The sequence below is a fragment of the Acanthopagrus latus genome, chromosome 15 (assembly GCF_904848185.1).
Source record: "Acanthopagrus latus isolate v.2019 chromosome 15, fAcaLat1.1, whole genome shotgun sequence".
Lineage (NCBI taxonomy): Eukaryota > Metazoa > Chordata > Actinopteri > Spariformes > Sparidae > Acanthopagrus > Acanthopagrus latus.
The window spans coordinates 4,517,089-4,532,040 of NC_051053.1; the positions used below are offsets into that span (position 1 = coordinate 4,517,089).

The following is a 14,952-nucleotide window of genomic DNA, read 5'->3' on the forward strand; positions in this document are numbered from 1 at the left end:
AGAGGGAATGACGTCATCCAAATAAGCAAAAGTGTGATGAAGTCAAACCAAAATAAAAAAAAAAAACAACCCTTTTGTAGCCTCTCTTTATCACCTCGACTGGACTGCTTTTGAGGCCAAACACAGCATGTTTTGCCATCTATAACAGCGAGAATGATAGAACATTCGTTACAGTTTGGGTAGCTAAAACACTCATTTATTTTTGCGATAACGAATCATTTATTAAAGTTTCGTTCTTACGGGAGAAAACACACACACACACACACACACACACACACACACACACACACACACACACACACACACACACACAAAATGTGCTTTGAAATCCAGCAATGCGCGCCGGTTGTATCCGAGCATCCATACCTTTCGGGCACTCTGGAACCCATGTTGCGCTGCAAGTTGGTGCGCCTCGTCCTGTGCGTCCTCATGCAACTGAACCAGGAGATGGTCCGTTAGGGCTCCTTCTGCAGCCTGCGTCGCAAACAGCAGCAGCGCGTTCAGCAGCACTGTAAATCCCACGGCTGTCCCATGTCGGGGAGATCCGCGCATCGTGTCTGGCGTTGTGTCAATCCCGCCCGTCTGCCTGCCCGAGTGGGAAGAAAAAAAAAAAAAAAAAAAGAAAAGAAAAATCAGTGTGCGGGATGCTCCTCGCTCGAGATGGGAAGAGGAGGAGGAGGAAGAAGAAGAGGAGGAGGAGGACGTAAAAGGGGGGGGGAGAGGTCGAATCAAAGCTTTTGCGGACGCATCTCCTCGGCGTCAGCTGATGAGACCGCTGTCAAGTTGTAACCTATTTCACCGAGGTGCAGCCGCTCGTGCTGCCGGTGGTTCGAGAGGGGATGGCTGTGTGCTGGAGCCAAACCTGCATCCTCAGCTCTCTATCTCTCCTCCTCCTCCTCCTCCTCCTCCTCTTCCTCCTCCTCCTCCTCTCATCCGTAATTCATTTACCTTACTCGCTCGGGTACTTTCTGCGCGTGACGTTGTACCAATGGGCTCCGGCGGGTGTGTCCCGTCGTTTCCTCTCCCGGATGAGCTCCGGGGACACTTTTCAGCACCTTGGAGAATTCCTCCCATCGTCCTTTGGAGTCGATGGGGATTTTATTGATTACCTATGAGAAGCCGCTGAGGCCAAAAATAAATGATCCGAAGCTGGCACATATTATCCCAACAGACTAGCGTGCCATTTATAGCCCTCCGTGACCTGTCTAAAGGAATTCCTCATTAATATGTATATTCTTATAGGTAAAACTCTACTGTCGGTACATTTTGTACAGCAGAATTCCGTGATAATAAAATGTCTTTTTTTTTTTTTTTTTTTTTTTAGATCTGACATATTATATGGCCCCCTTATGACTAGCCTGACCCTCTTTGTGTAGTGGAATGTAAGAGCAGTTTCATTGGACTATAATTGGTCATTTAGATGTGAATAGCTGGTTGTAAGCTCGCCCTGTAAAAGAAGGTCTGCTCATACAAAGGCTGCTCATTAAAGGACTCCAGTTCCCTCTGCTTCCCTGCTGCTACAGCCTACTGTAAATGAGGGTGGTACGAGGCTGCTGTGCACTGTTACAGCGATGTGCACACGTGAGGATGTAGTGAGCAAGAGGGACGAATTAGTTCCTCAGGATGTGACACTGCTAATTTCTCTTACACCGACAGGGTTCAGTCAAAAGGACTCGTGCACTGTATGGGCTCTGCTGCACAGCTGGCAGTTCTTACCACTGTGGTCTGTACAGTTCATTGCCCCCCGAGACCATTTACAAATCAGCAGGTTCTCTGCTTAATAGAACTCTGTGTGCGATCTTGTGCACAAGTGTGTGGGTTATGTTTGTGTGTGTCTGATTTCAAATACAAACTGAAAACACATGAATTTGAATTGTTTTTTTTTTAAATTACTCACCTCAACCACATATTACTGTATTATTTCTGGGCACGTACACGTGTGTGTGTATTTTTGTTCTGCTGCTTTGACTGACTTGTAAAGTGTGCAGAGACTCCCCGTGCAACGTTCACTCAAACTGAAGTAAAACTGGACTGCAAATGTCACCTGTCATAATTCATTCTGTCTGCCCCTAAAACCCACGTAGTCTCTGAGGTAGTTGCATGCTTTCAAGGGAAAGTTCACCCGAAAAATCAAGCTTCAGCTGTGAACGACTCGCCGCCCTGCCGATGAAAAGTCGGATCAAGATCTGGAGTTCAACAGCAAAAAATGAAACCGCTCAAATTGCTCCATACACCTCACCTGGCATGTGAAGTACCTGGAAGCCCAGAGATCACAAAAAACAACTTTTCATTTTTGGGTTTACTTTTTCGTTAAGGGTCAAGTTAGCTCAACTAAATGTTATTGAATAAGAGCTGAAAGGACAATATATATGTAGGGACAGCACCAAAAATCCAGTTTAAATTGTGACTTCGGTGAGGAGGAATGATTAGAATTCATGCTCTGCAGTTTTACCAGTCAATGATTTCACCTGTTCTGTGAAAAGTGAGATAAAATGCACACGAAGAGAAGAAAATATTCACATTCATATTTTATGAACCGTGTTTTGCATTCAGGGTGCTCATCTCTGTTAAGTCAGTATGCGCTGGCTTAATCTATCATCATTATTAGGTGCTGTCACGTGCAACATCCCCTGTTGCATAATGTTGTTTGAAAGGTGTTGGTATCAGGCACAATAGCACGTGGATAAGCCATCACAGAAGTGTGGAAAAATAATGAAGGTGGATTCTCTATAAGTGGAGCCGCTATACTAATCATTGTTTCTGTGCTCCCTGCAGACCTCCTCCCACACTCCTGCAACTCCGCAGCCCAGAGATTATTTATTTAGCTAGGGCAAACCAACATCCTTCCCCTTCTTCTTCAGAACACCATTCTTTGCTGCTGCTGCTGCTGCTTCGATACTCCTGTTTTGACTGCGGATTCACATGTAATGGTTACCGCCTCACCATGTTTGTGTGGGGAAACCTTGCAAAGAAATAGCGCGGCATCTCCTGCTTTTAGACAGTCAGGGGGTTTTCTGGCAAATCACCAACAAGTGACGCTGTGAGAGTAGTGGGTGTTTGTTTGCCTTTAGAACCGTTCCATCTCCCACAGTGTGAAGTAATACTCAAAGACCGCAACACCTCTGCTCTCAGCTGGTGTGCCTGTAATTCACGAAGGAGGAAACTGATTCAATTTGACTTGGTGGAAATCATGTTGAGCAGTCTGTAATCTAAGTTGTTTATTATAGCATTCATCAGCACGACTGGTTCGTGACATACAAAGAAACATGTTCTGCTGATGTTTGGTTGAATAATAAATTTGGGGAGTATTACAGCATTATGTTAAAAAGTAGCGGTTTGCTTTGAAAAGGAGGACAACTGTGCGGAATAACAGAGGTGATATCTCTGGTTGTACTGAATCCATTTTGTGCAATGCAAGACCACACATGCAGTAGTTCTCGTCAAGACCTGTACACACACTTTATGTAAAATTGATGGAGAAACCTTTAAGATACAGAATGATTACAGATTTCGGCTGACTCTGTCCTGATGCTAAGGTGTTTGGTGAAGTGAACACTTCAGTGGATGGATAAAGGCAGACTTTCAGAAAGTACACTTGATTTCATTGAACTGCATTGTGAGAATGTAGAATGTAAATTGGGATTTTCAGGTTGAAATACTTTTAACTAAATGGCTGAAATATAACCACAAAATAGGGCTTGAGATGTTGGTTGAACTTATAATATTTTATCATGTAATTTACTGACTTCATTGGAAACTTATCAGTCCATAATAATAACATATTATGTTTACATAGTCGCTCTTACAGTTGTTCCAAGTAAACGATATTCAATTATAATGCGCTGTTAGGCAGTGGGGACTTCTCGGAAAATATTTTACAGTGTTAAAAATGAGATTTACTCTATATTACACAGTGTGTGTGCAGATATGACTTAACATTAATGGAGCTATTCAAATGCATCCATGCGAATCTGCAGCAGTGTCAAAGGAGGAGCTGAACAACATGGATCTTTAATTTTTCATACTGGCCTGAGGCTGCAGTTGATGCAGGCTGTCTGTCAGTGTTTCTGCTACGACTTTCAGTGAGAACATGAGCAATTACACAGGCAGCTGCAAACTGAGACTCAGCATATAATCAAGCGTGCAGAAAAGCTATAACACAAAACCATGACCAAGCCTTGGCAACCTTTGCCACCAACCTTTCTACCAGATTGTCCGCTAGCTCTCACAGTCAAGAGTATTGATCTTTTGTCAATCTTCCCTCCTGCACTGTGGTGTCTTAAATGTTAAGTGGAATCAATACAGAAACACCTAATATGTTTGCACCAACGCACGCTGTTTTGGGTAATTCAACATGCAGTTTATTAATAGTTTATGAAAAAAAAAAAAAAGCAAGCTCCCATTCCTCTGCTCTCATTTAGATGCTGATGTGATGGTCACACTTTGGAACAAGGTTCACAAACATGTGAATAGCAACTAACGAGCTAGTAAGGGCTGGATCAAGAACGACTTGACAGTTAGTGGATCGCTAACGATTGATTCCTGAATAATTGTGATTCCAGGACCATATAGTGGATAATGATGACTTAGTGGAGAACAGAATGGAAGGTACTAAATCATAAGGTAATCAGTAGTTCATGAATATCTGAAAATCAACATACTGAACGCTTTCTTCATGAGTTGTTCCCGATTAATTATCAACCACCCACTGATTGGCACCAACTAGTGATGATTAAAATCACAAATGACTGAATCATTAGTGACTTTTTGTGTACCCTCGAGGAAAGTGGGATGTCATACTGAGTTACCCAATAGATTCATTAAATACTAATTACTTGCTAATTATCAAAATTAGTTATTTAATAACGGACCAGAGACAGAGGTATTCTAAAAAAAATATTTTAATCATAATATTCACACCACATATACGTTCATATTGATTTATATGTTTGTGTACCTCATTGTAAAGCATTGTAAACTTGCAAACGTTCACTCAGAGAGCGAGTGAGCACAAACTTATTGGAAAACCTCGAGCAAAGACCTGCAAATGAAACTGTGAACTCCGAATTACAGTTTCCCTCTCTATTAGCATCACAGTACTAGAGAGCAGCACAGAGAAAGGCAGAGATAAGACGACGAAAAAAGCAAAAGGCCTCTCTTATCCTTCCCTGTAGTTAAGCTGTCATTACTGCTCCGCCAGTTCCAGCCAGTGTTGTGGGACGGGATGTCTCAGAGCGAGTGGGGGATTGTGGGTACTATATCCCCATTGATTGCAGTGCGGATAATGTCAGGAGGTACGCTTCTAATGGCTCACTCTCTGTGTTCCTCTGGCCCACTCTCTCTAGATCATAGGAAGCTGGTCCTATGAGATAAGATGCCAGCCTTCACAGGTAGACAGATATCAAGAAACCACAGACTACACTGGTTTTCATGATGGCAGAGGGTTGAAAAGTGATGATATATCATTATCCCAGCGTCTCTTGCTTTAGATTATTGAGTTTGACTTCAGCATTTGTCTTTGTATGAGACATGAGACACACGAGCAGACAATTAAACATTTATTGGTTCAGTCACATGCTTCAGTTATGATTACAACGTCAGTGTTGGGAGTAACACGTCACAAAAGTAATGCAGTTACTGTAATGCATCACTTTTTGCTGTAACGCAGTGATGTAAGGCACTACAAACAATAACTGGTAATATTTTACTCCGTATAAGTCTCAGTAACACGTGTAATGATGCATTTTAAAGTGGTGTGTTGTTTTTATACAATTTCACCAACACTGCAAGATTAGCAGAGGAGAAACAAATCTGCGCAAATGTTTACTTCCTGTTCATAATAGAGAGCTATTGATTGAGGAGAGGACGACTGCAGCAACAGACAAGCTGAACTCTACATTCGCGAGACGGACATACGCTCATTATTTTCAGTTCGTCAGAAACAAGGATGTGAAGAACACTGCAGTTAAGTACACTTTGTGTGTGAAACCAAAATATCTGTCTACTTTGCGAAATGGCACAAGTAATTTAACGAAACATCTAAAGCGATGCCACACTAACATTAAGCTAGTAACCATCATTGCCTCAACAGGTTAGTGCTACAGGGCTATTGATTATAATATAAATAGCCACCAGAACAGCGACACAACGTCAGTCTGTTTCATGTCAGTCTGTATCCAGATAAAACATACATAAATCTTGGTTAAAAACAATAAACATTAGCTGAAGGGCCTTACAATGTAGGGTACATTGTTTATTGCATCAGGGCCTCTGGCATAAAAGTAATGCAATAGCAGTGTAATGCCTTACAATTCAAAGACAGTAATATTATAATGTAACTACTTACTTTGAAATGACAGTAACAAGTAAAAGATAATGCATTACGTGTTTGGAGTAACTTGCTGCTCGGTGCTCCACTAGCTGGGTTAGGGTGGGTTAGGGTGGGTTAGCTGGTCACTAACTGCTTACTAATGTTCACGAGTTGATCTTAGCCCAAATGGACACATATGAAGTTTTGGGAGGTGCAAAGTCTCCTGTTTCTAATATATGAAGTTGCAAGAGTAATTCACCGGATTGAATTGCAGCTATTCTACAAGTAGATTGGGCTGTAACACTGTGTTGCGCAGATCTATTACCTCCATCAGGCCAGCTGGAGCGGCAGATAGCAGGGAGCGGGGGGGGGGCAACACCGGTTTATGTTGGGCTTGATGTGCCGCGAGGCGTGGCAGACAGCAAGGCCAACTCAGGTGGAAACATCAGCTCAGTTTGCCGTGGACCACACGACACAGAGGAAGATTAAACTGACCTCATCGCTCTCGGTCACTTTCTCTCTCTTTTTCCCCATCTGCAAATCAGTATATTATCAACCATTTCCACCCCTGCCGCCCCCCCCCACCCCCACCCCCCATCTCCCAAATCATCATGTTGCCATGTATGGGCTGTTTGCATACCCCCTCCTGCAGAATCGAGGCTGTCTCAGCAAGACTACCATGTGGGAAACAGCTAATTCCAGCTACAACAACACGCAGCTTGCATTTATGAGGTCCAGTGCTACACTGTGATGTTTTGATTTTTCTCTCCACGGGGTGCTAGCAGCTAATACTGACACTATTGATGTTCCTGCCTGTGCGTCTGCTTCACCTTGAGCTAACATAATATAAAATGTAAGATAGTATTCTTTGGAGTGTCTATCACGTTGTCTACTCAGGAAGTTTTTGTTGTTGTAAAGGGCAATTTTCACCACATGCTGGGCATCTGCTTCGAAACATGAACATTCTACTGTGATAAAGGTGTTACCAAACTTGCTATAGGGAGTCAGTATAAAAAAGTAATCTGGTGTATGTTCATTACAATAATCTCTAAAATACGTTTCACTGATTGCGTAATCAACCTGTTTGTCAAGGCTTGTTTACTGCCATATTTCATATTTTAAAAGCATCAGGTTATGCTTATCCAAAAATGTTTAGCCTTGATGCTTCAAGGTTAAAAAACTATTTTATTTTTTTTCTCATGGTGTCTATCGTTGCAGTGCCTCTCTTCACCCTCTGTTTATATGCTTTGTTTTATTGCCATTCTCTTTTAGGCCAAGCTCACTAAAAGCCTGGTCTGCTGTGACTGCCACTTGGGGGCGGTGTAAAAAAAAAAAAAAAAAGCTGTGAACACAACACTGACAGATTTGACATTTTTAGCACCCTCTACCTTGACCTGCTACATGTATTAGCATGCAGTTGCGTATTTACACATCCAGCAGATATGAAGCCGCATTATCATTCACTTGCAGTTTCTGGACACCTGACAAATGTAAGTCCCGTATTCAGGTCCTGTCGGAAAAACCTTGCTATTTTCACTGCTCGGTGCTCCACTAGCTGGTCACTAACTGCTTACTAATGTTCACGAGTTGCTAACTGTGTACACATTGTTTTTGGACCATTTTTTTTTGTGAAACACAAGTGAGCCTGGGTTGAAGTGGTTGCTTACTCCTGGGCTAACTCCCTTATATTTGTGGGGGGGGTTTTTTTGGTTTGTTTTTTTGTTTTTTTTGAAGCTGCGTAATGACTTTGTTGGATATGCAGTTTGCAGGAGCTTGCGTTGTACAGGTTGGTGACTGGAGGTAGCCGGCAGATGTGTTGTGCTCAGTTGCAATTACAGCTTAAAGAGCCCGTGTGAAATGATTGTGCTGGCACCAAAACATTTTTTATAGACAAAAAACCCCCAGATTAACCATTACAATGTATGTTCTGGAAAGCAGTGGATAAATGTAAAGCCCACGATATTGTTATTTCACCAGCTGCATCATGTTTTATTCAATGACTGAAGAAAAAGAAAAAAAAAAACATGCAATCACTTTCCTCTCCAGAAATGAAATAAACATGTCTTTTTTCTACCCAGCTCCCTCTATACATTTCTGCACAAATGAAGCATAAACCTGCTAGGCTCTTGCCAAGGCTTAGCATCAATATGGAGAAAAATGCCCCATATTGTTAATGGTCTCTTGAAAATCAATCCGCCATCGCAGCCCGTAGCGGTGCAGCTCTCGCACAGCTTCCACCTTGCAGACAGAGCAGCGATGGCACCACCTGCTTTGTTATTCAAAGCATATTCCGAATATAAATTTAGTTTAATTGGAAAAGAAAAACAACTGTGCGAGCAAAGATTATGCATAATCACAATAATTATTTCCCTCTGTGTATTACTTATTTCGAGGTGAGTATTCTGCGCTGCCTAATGAATGCACCACCTAGGAGGGAATAAAAGGACATGCAAATTAACGTCAGAGATGAATCACATTCATTGAGAGCGAGAGAGGATGAAAAAAAAAACAAAAACAATCAGGCTGATTTGATTAATTATCAAACTCCACTCTGACTTTGAAGGAAACAGCATCTTTCTTAAGCTGCCAGAAAATATCAATATTAGGACATTTCAAGACTGTGTCCTTGATTGTGCTGTTCTGTGACAGTTCAATTACTGGGCCATCTAAACCTGATTTTATCATTTCATGCCTTCCTCACTATAAAAAACTTTCTCTCAAAAGGTCTCTTGGTTTCTGCTTTACTGCTTATGAAACGTGTCCAAGCGGTGCCTCAGGCTGCACGGATTGTATTGTTTTATTGTGATATCATCAGATTGAGTTTTAGGTAGAAGAGTATCACATCGTTCGCTTATTTTGAGCCGAGCCCATTAACGAGCAGCTACTGCTCTGTGTCACATAATTGGATGATTCTTCAAAAAAAAAAACACAACAGTGATCAGCAGAGTGATGTGAACGGATGCTTAATGGTTTACTGTAAGTTTGTGTGTGTGTGTGTGTGCAGTTTGCATCTCTGAGCTAAGCATTTACACCCAGCGTGTGCTCAGAAGTCACGCAGATGTCATGACTGCAGTGGTGCACTAATTGCCATTACTAGTGTATCATCACAAGTGCACCCCAACACGCCAGAATCAAACGCCCTCCAACACATTTGCTGCTGATGATTTTGATTGGACACCGTGGCAAACTGTACCTCAAAGTTAATCTTTCTAATCAAGCCTCCTGAGCTGGACCTAGTCCTCCGCTGTTCGCGGCACTGCCAACTTTCCCATTTCCTTTCATACACTCATTAAGTCGTCAGCAAAGTCAGCCACCTCCAATCTGATGTCTGAGCAATTATCAGCTTCAGTCGGGCAGCGCGGTCTGACTATGCAGTGTTTAACATCGCGTGCCTTTTTAGGAGTCTGATGAGACAGTCTGACCTTTGAGGCACAACAGGAAATAATCACCGTGTTACTAAGGTCACTGTGACAGACCCCGTCGTGCTCCATGTCCTTAATCTGTACATGTATGTGGAAATGCTGGTGTTAGCAATAAAGGTCATCCTTTCCATCTGTTTCTAGTCATTAGAGCCGGTGGGAACTTGATTCGTATTTTGTCAAAAATCTAAATCATAACCTCATGCAGCACAGCCAATGTCTAATGTAAAATAACTTGGAAAATCTGTTACTGTGAATAACAATTATGATCTCCATCTTTTAACTGAAATATCTTTTTTCACGAAAATACTTTCAAAAATTTGATGGAATTATAAAGTTGACAACTTTACCCTGAAGACAATGCTCGACTGCAATGCTTGAAACAGTGCTGTGTGAATTAAATTGTTTTAAATGTGTAAATATCCTTAATAAACATAAATAGGCCAAATCGTGATCTTCTAATGATCCTTACTAAGTGGTCAATGTGGTAAGGCTAATTAAATCTCAAGCACGGTGTTGTTACAACATTGAAATGAAAACTGAAATGTACAGAAATGAACAATGCCAACTTTGATTCTGTTGATCGGGTTGAGATGCAAAACTTCATCAGATGTTTTGCCAAGAGGCTAATTTCTAATGTGTCTGTGGCCACAGGAAGGGGCCAGCCCATGTGACCTTGGCCGGATGTGATGGCAATGGGGATGTAACATGCAATCAGCATAAGCAGCACACACAGTCTTTGTGTGTGTGGGCTCTGATGCACTTTCCATTTTAAAAGGACATTAAGGGCTAATGGTAATGGTATCTCAGAGGTTTCCAAGCCTCTTTCCAGTATTACCCTATACACTAGCAGCCAGAGAGCACAGTCCATTTAGAAAGCAAACAATGGATATTTTTCATAGATGGCACAGGACACAGGGAAAACATGGCCGTGACACAAACAATGACGTATCATGTGCTTAAGCGATTCCGCAACGCTCTAAGTTAATAACCCAAACAAACAGCCAGGAAGGAATAAATGAAAGAGGAGATTTTCAAAGGAAAAGCGTGATAAGGAGTAAACATTTCCTCGACTCTAGACACAAAGTCATTAATGAAACCACTTGACATTTAAGCATCAGTTGCTGTGAACAAAGGTTACAATAGATGCAGAGAAATGCTGTGTGAAAAAGCAATCTTTGTATGTGTGCATCATGCGTGTGGGTGAGCATGTTTTTCCATGTGGCTCTTCGGTGATTATGGCCTTTGTTCGTTAACAGCGCGCACACAAGCTGCAGCCAGGACTCTCGCGGAGAACATGGAGTTTGACGCCTCTCATCAAACTCTTAACACAGGTGTGAGAAGCTGCATGTTCGATCCAGCCTGGGATTAGTGATGGCCACGGTTTCTTTATGGCTCAGGAGCTGCACAGAGTTGACAGCATCTAGGCAGTGCTGTTCTGACGAGGGAGTCAGAACAGCTTATTAGCAGTCCTGCCCTGTGCTGATTAATTTATTCAGTGTAGCTTCATTTATTTAATCGAGGAAAGGGTGATTCATTTGCATATAGTTTCATTGTTTTTAACTTTATAACTTTACCAACCACAGCCACGTCGCACTGGACATCATTAAAAGCTGCCGTTCCCTTCATTAAAAGCAGTCAGCTGTGCAGTTAGCTGCAACACTTCACTCAACACCTTCTCCATGAATCCACCGTGCCATTGTAAAAATAGGCAGCGAAGCAGAGTGTGTAAATAAACCCCCGCGCTGGCCGCTCCAGGAGGGTCAATAAAACTACAAGCTGAAATGCATTTAGAGATCTTCAATGAGAATCTCATTGTTCATTCTACCCCTGCGATTTGCGAGGATACCCCAGCCAATCAATACAAGGACCATTAGGCTTAACAAACCTGGCTTGTGTATAAACTGCCCACAGCCTCTTTAAAGCAAAAAAAAAAAAAAAAAAAAAAGGAGACTCCTGGAAAGTCTGTGTACCTGGGCTGGCTCACAGGCAGGTGGTTTGCACTAAGCAGGATGTCATTTTGTTCCAGCAGATTGTATTATGACACACATTTTTGTCAGCGTCAAACTGACAAACTCCTGACCACATGCCGAATATCTCGAATACACACACATGCATGTGCTCTGTTTGTGCTACGATTTGACATCCAGCAAATGGAGTAATACATGACCATTCATTTCCATAATGAGAAGTTCTGTTACAGCAGTTTTTTTTTTTTTTTTACACCACTGTCAGTCATGTCACTCTCTGGCAACAAGCTTCGGGTGGCTGCAAAAATGAGATACGGAGGTTGAAAGAAACGGGACGAAACCTAATAGATGAACCACACACTGTCATGCTCAGTGTGCTGACACAGTGCACCAAGATTTGACATTTAACGTGAGAACTGCTTTGCTTAAAGCACCCTTTAAATAATAATTCATTGATCAAAAGTCATCACTTTTGGAAGTGCAGAAATATGGTTTATCGTAGTTCACTTACCATTCATTTGAATATATTTAATTAATTTTTGTGTCGTCTCTGACAATAGAGTGTGTTGGGAACCATAATGAGCCAAATAAGACAAATCTCCTCACTTTGTGTGCGTCACAGTGCTCATTTAGTATAAGATGTTACTGCCTAATTTAGAATGGTATTGCATGTTATTTAATTAAGCAACATATCTGTATGATTATTGCTGCTAAAGTGAAAAAAAATACTACAGAAAGTATAAACAGGACATTGAAATGAGGCACAAAATGTTCCTTGTGAACTCCATATATTCTGCTGTGTGTTCATCCACATACGTATGTGAGCGGAAACTAGCCGAGAGATCCTGCAACACACAATTTTGTTTCACCACTTAATTGCTTTACTTAGCCTCACTGCTTTTGTAATGGGTAATTGGTTGTCATGACAAACACTTAGTCTATTCATAGCTGAGAGGCTTGTGCAAAAAACGCCTGTGCAAAAACATTTGAAGACAGGATGTAGAGGACTTCTGACGAAAGCTCACTACGTCTACATAAGCTGGAACTAAAGGGAAAGATCGCATGTTATTTCTCTTCTCCACACATAATCTGCCTGATGCAGGCAGACTCCTTGGAACAAAATGATCCCCACCTTTCGGTTACATACCAGCGAACAGTCATTCAGTATTCCTAAGAGCCCCGATATGCTGATATGCTGTTGATATGCTGCTGATCACACTGAAGAGAATCCCTCCACTGAAAAGTTAAGTTGTTTTTTTTTTCATTGAGACTGTTGACAATGTCATGACATGTGAGCATTAACCTTAGCAGACAGCATTCTCAAAGACCCCCAGCCATGTGCTGGTTGAACACATGCATTATTTATGTTGCAAGGAAGTGAATAGACAAGACAGTGAAGTATCTGTGACATCCAAGTCATGATCATGTAACTTAAGTAGAGCACGACAGGTATACTGGTAGGCTAATTTTTGCCTGTCAGAGATATACTTGCATTAGCATATGTATTGTCTCATAAGTCGTGAAATTAAAACATTGTTGTGTTTTTGTTTGTTTTTTTACAGAGCATAATGCAGCAGAAAAGGATATTTTTTTACCAAAAATTCATAACAAATTGTCCCCTTTTACCAAGTCCGCACCAGACTTGGTAAAAGAGCATTTAAGTATGCTGCTTCCTTTCCTTGGAATTGTTACAAAATTGCCTGAATCTTTCGAGCTGGGCTCAGCAGATGCATTTAAAGTGGTTCCAAATTACCTGGAAAAACAGGACATCTAGCTGTCGATTTTTTTTATGCTGATGAATGTTTCAGCATCAGTATCATTCTTCTTTTTAAATGTTATTTGTTGGTGTTATGTCAGCAGTGAGACAAAAATAAAAAAAATAATAAAGTGGCAATTGTAAAACTCTCAGTTTTCTGGGATCAGATTCTTTGTTAGCTTGCTACATCTTACAAACTCGAACTAATTTAAGCCAGCAGGTATGTATAAAAACTCGCTGGACTGGCGGAGCTAAGGCAAAGCTAAGACATATAGCGCTTTATGTCTCATATCAATATCTCTTTATTAACATTCTTTAATCTTTTTTAACTTATCTCTAAAGGTTTCAACTTGTTTACTATATGAAATAACGACTTGTATTGTGTTGTCTTTTAGTGCATTCGATGTTTTTATATGTACGTCATGTATTTCATGTGCCATGCAACAGTGAAAACCAAATTTCCATTATTGCCTGTGTGAATGGACAATACATTTTTTTTTTAATATTGAATCTTGAAAACTGGTCAGCTATCCAGCTTACTGTTAGAAGTGCTCTAAGTGTATTAATTTTGTTTGTTTTGTTTTTTTGGGGGGGTTTTTTGGCCACTTGGGGGCAGCAAAACACGTTTTAAACACCACATTGTCATATCATCTTTTTTATGTGATATTAGCAATCTGCTGCTTATTTATATTTTCAGCAACAGAGGGCCAGGTTACACTCACCAGTCAAACACAGGCCAGAAGCATAAAAACCTACAATCATTCACACTTAGATTTACACCTAACGGAGACTTACAATGAGGAGCAGGATTAACATTTATTTAATGTCCTGTTTGATGAATGATTTGATTAAGACCAATATTCACTCTGGTCTGTGCACAGAAGCACCCTGATCAAAATCTGATAAAATGAAACAGATTTCTCTTTATTTAATGACGTTACGTAGGATTAGTTATCTTGTATTTACGATATTGTACTAAACTTTAAATCCAGACATTTAGTCTCACGTGATTTAAGGATACCATTTGGCTCACAACATATGGTATCAAACAAATATATGTTCAATGAAATCACATAGCAAAAAAGCAAATAAATAGTGAAAGTGACTGACAAGATAAACATTTATCCAGTGATGCCTGGGTGATTTCTTTCCCCCAACAGACAACATGCACTGCCATTTTCATATTAGACCTTTAATCATGTATTTATCTTCTATTATGTCTGTAACTAATGTGAGAAAAATGAGGTTTCTCGATTTGCATAAATATGCTGGATATTACGGGCTAATAGCTGCACCTAATTTCTTCATGGTATCAGTCATTTCCTGTCTTTTTGAGTTTATGAACTTTTGACCCCCATAGAACTTAATTAGCCAATAAGGGATGGTCTGCTGCTTTATATAAAGCATCTCTAGGATCATAATTGAAGGTCTTCTGACACACTGCTAACCCAAACACCCACACCAAATTGTCCCACATCTCACACACACACACACACA

At 40.9% G+C, this 14,952-nt stretch overlaps 1 protein-coding gene across 1 annotated transcript in view; it reads right to left on the reverse strand.

Annotated features, from left to right (window-relative positions):
* pcsk2 (proprotein convertase subtilisin/kexin type 2) overlaps window positions 1-892 on the reverse strand; it is a 30,408-nt gene extending 29,516 nt beyond the window's left edge. Inside the window, exon 1 of the mRNA XM_037124663.1 lies at window positions 367-892. Coding sequence (XP_036980558.1) covers window positions 367-552 — 186 coding nt within the window. The 5' untranslated portion in view covers window positions 553-892. The remainder of the gene's footprint in view (window positions 1-366) is intronic.
* Between the last annotated feature and the right edge of the window lie 14,060 nt (window positions 893-14,952).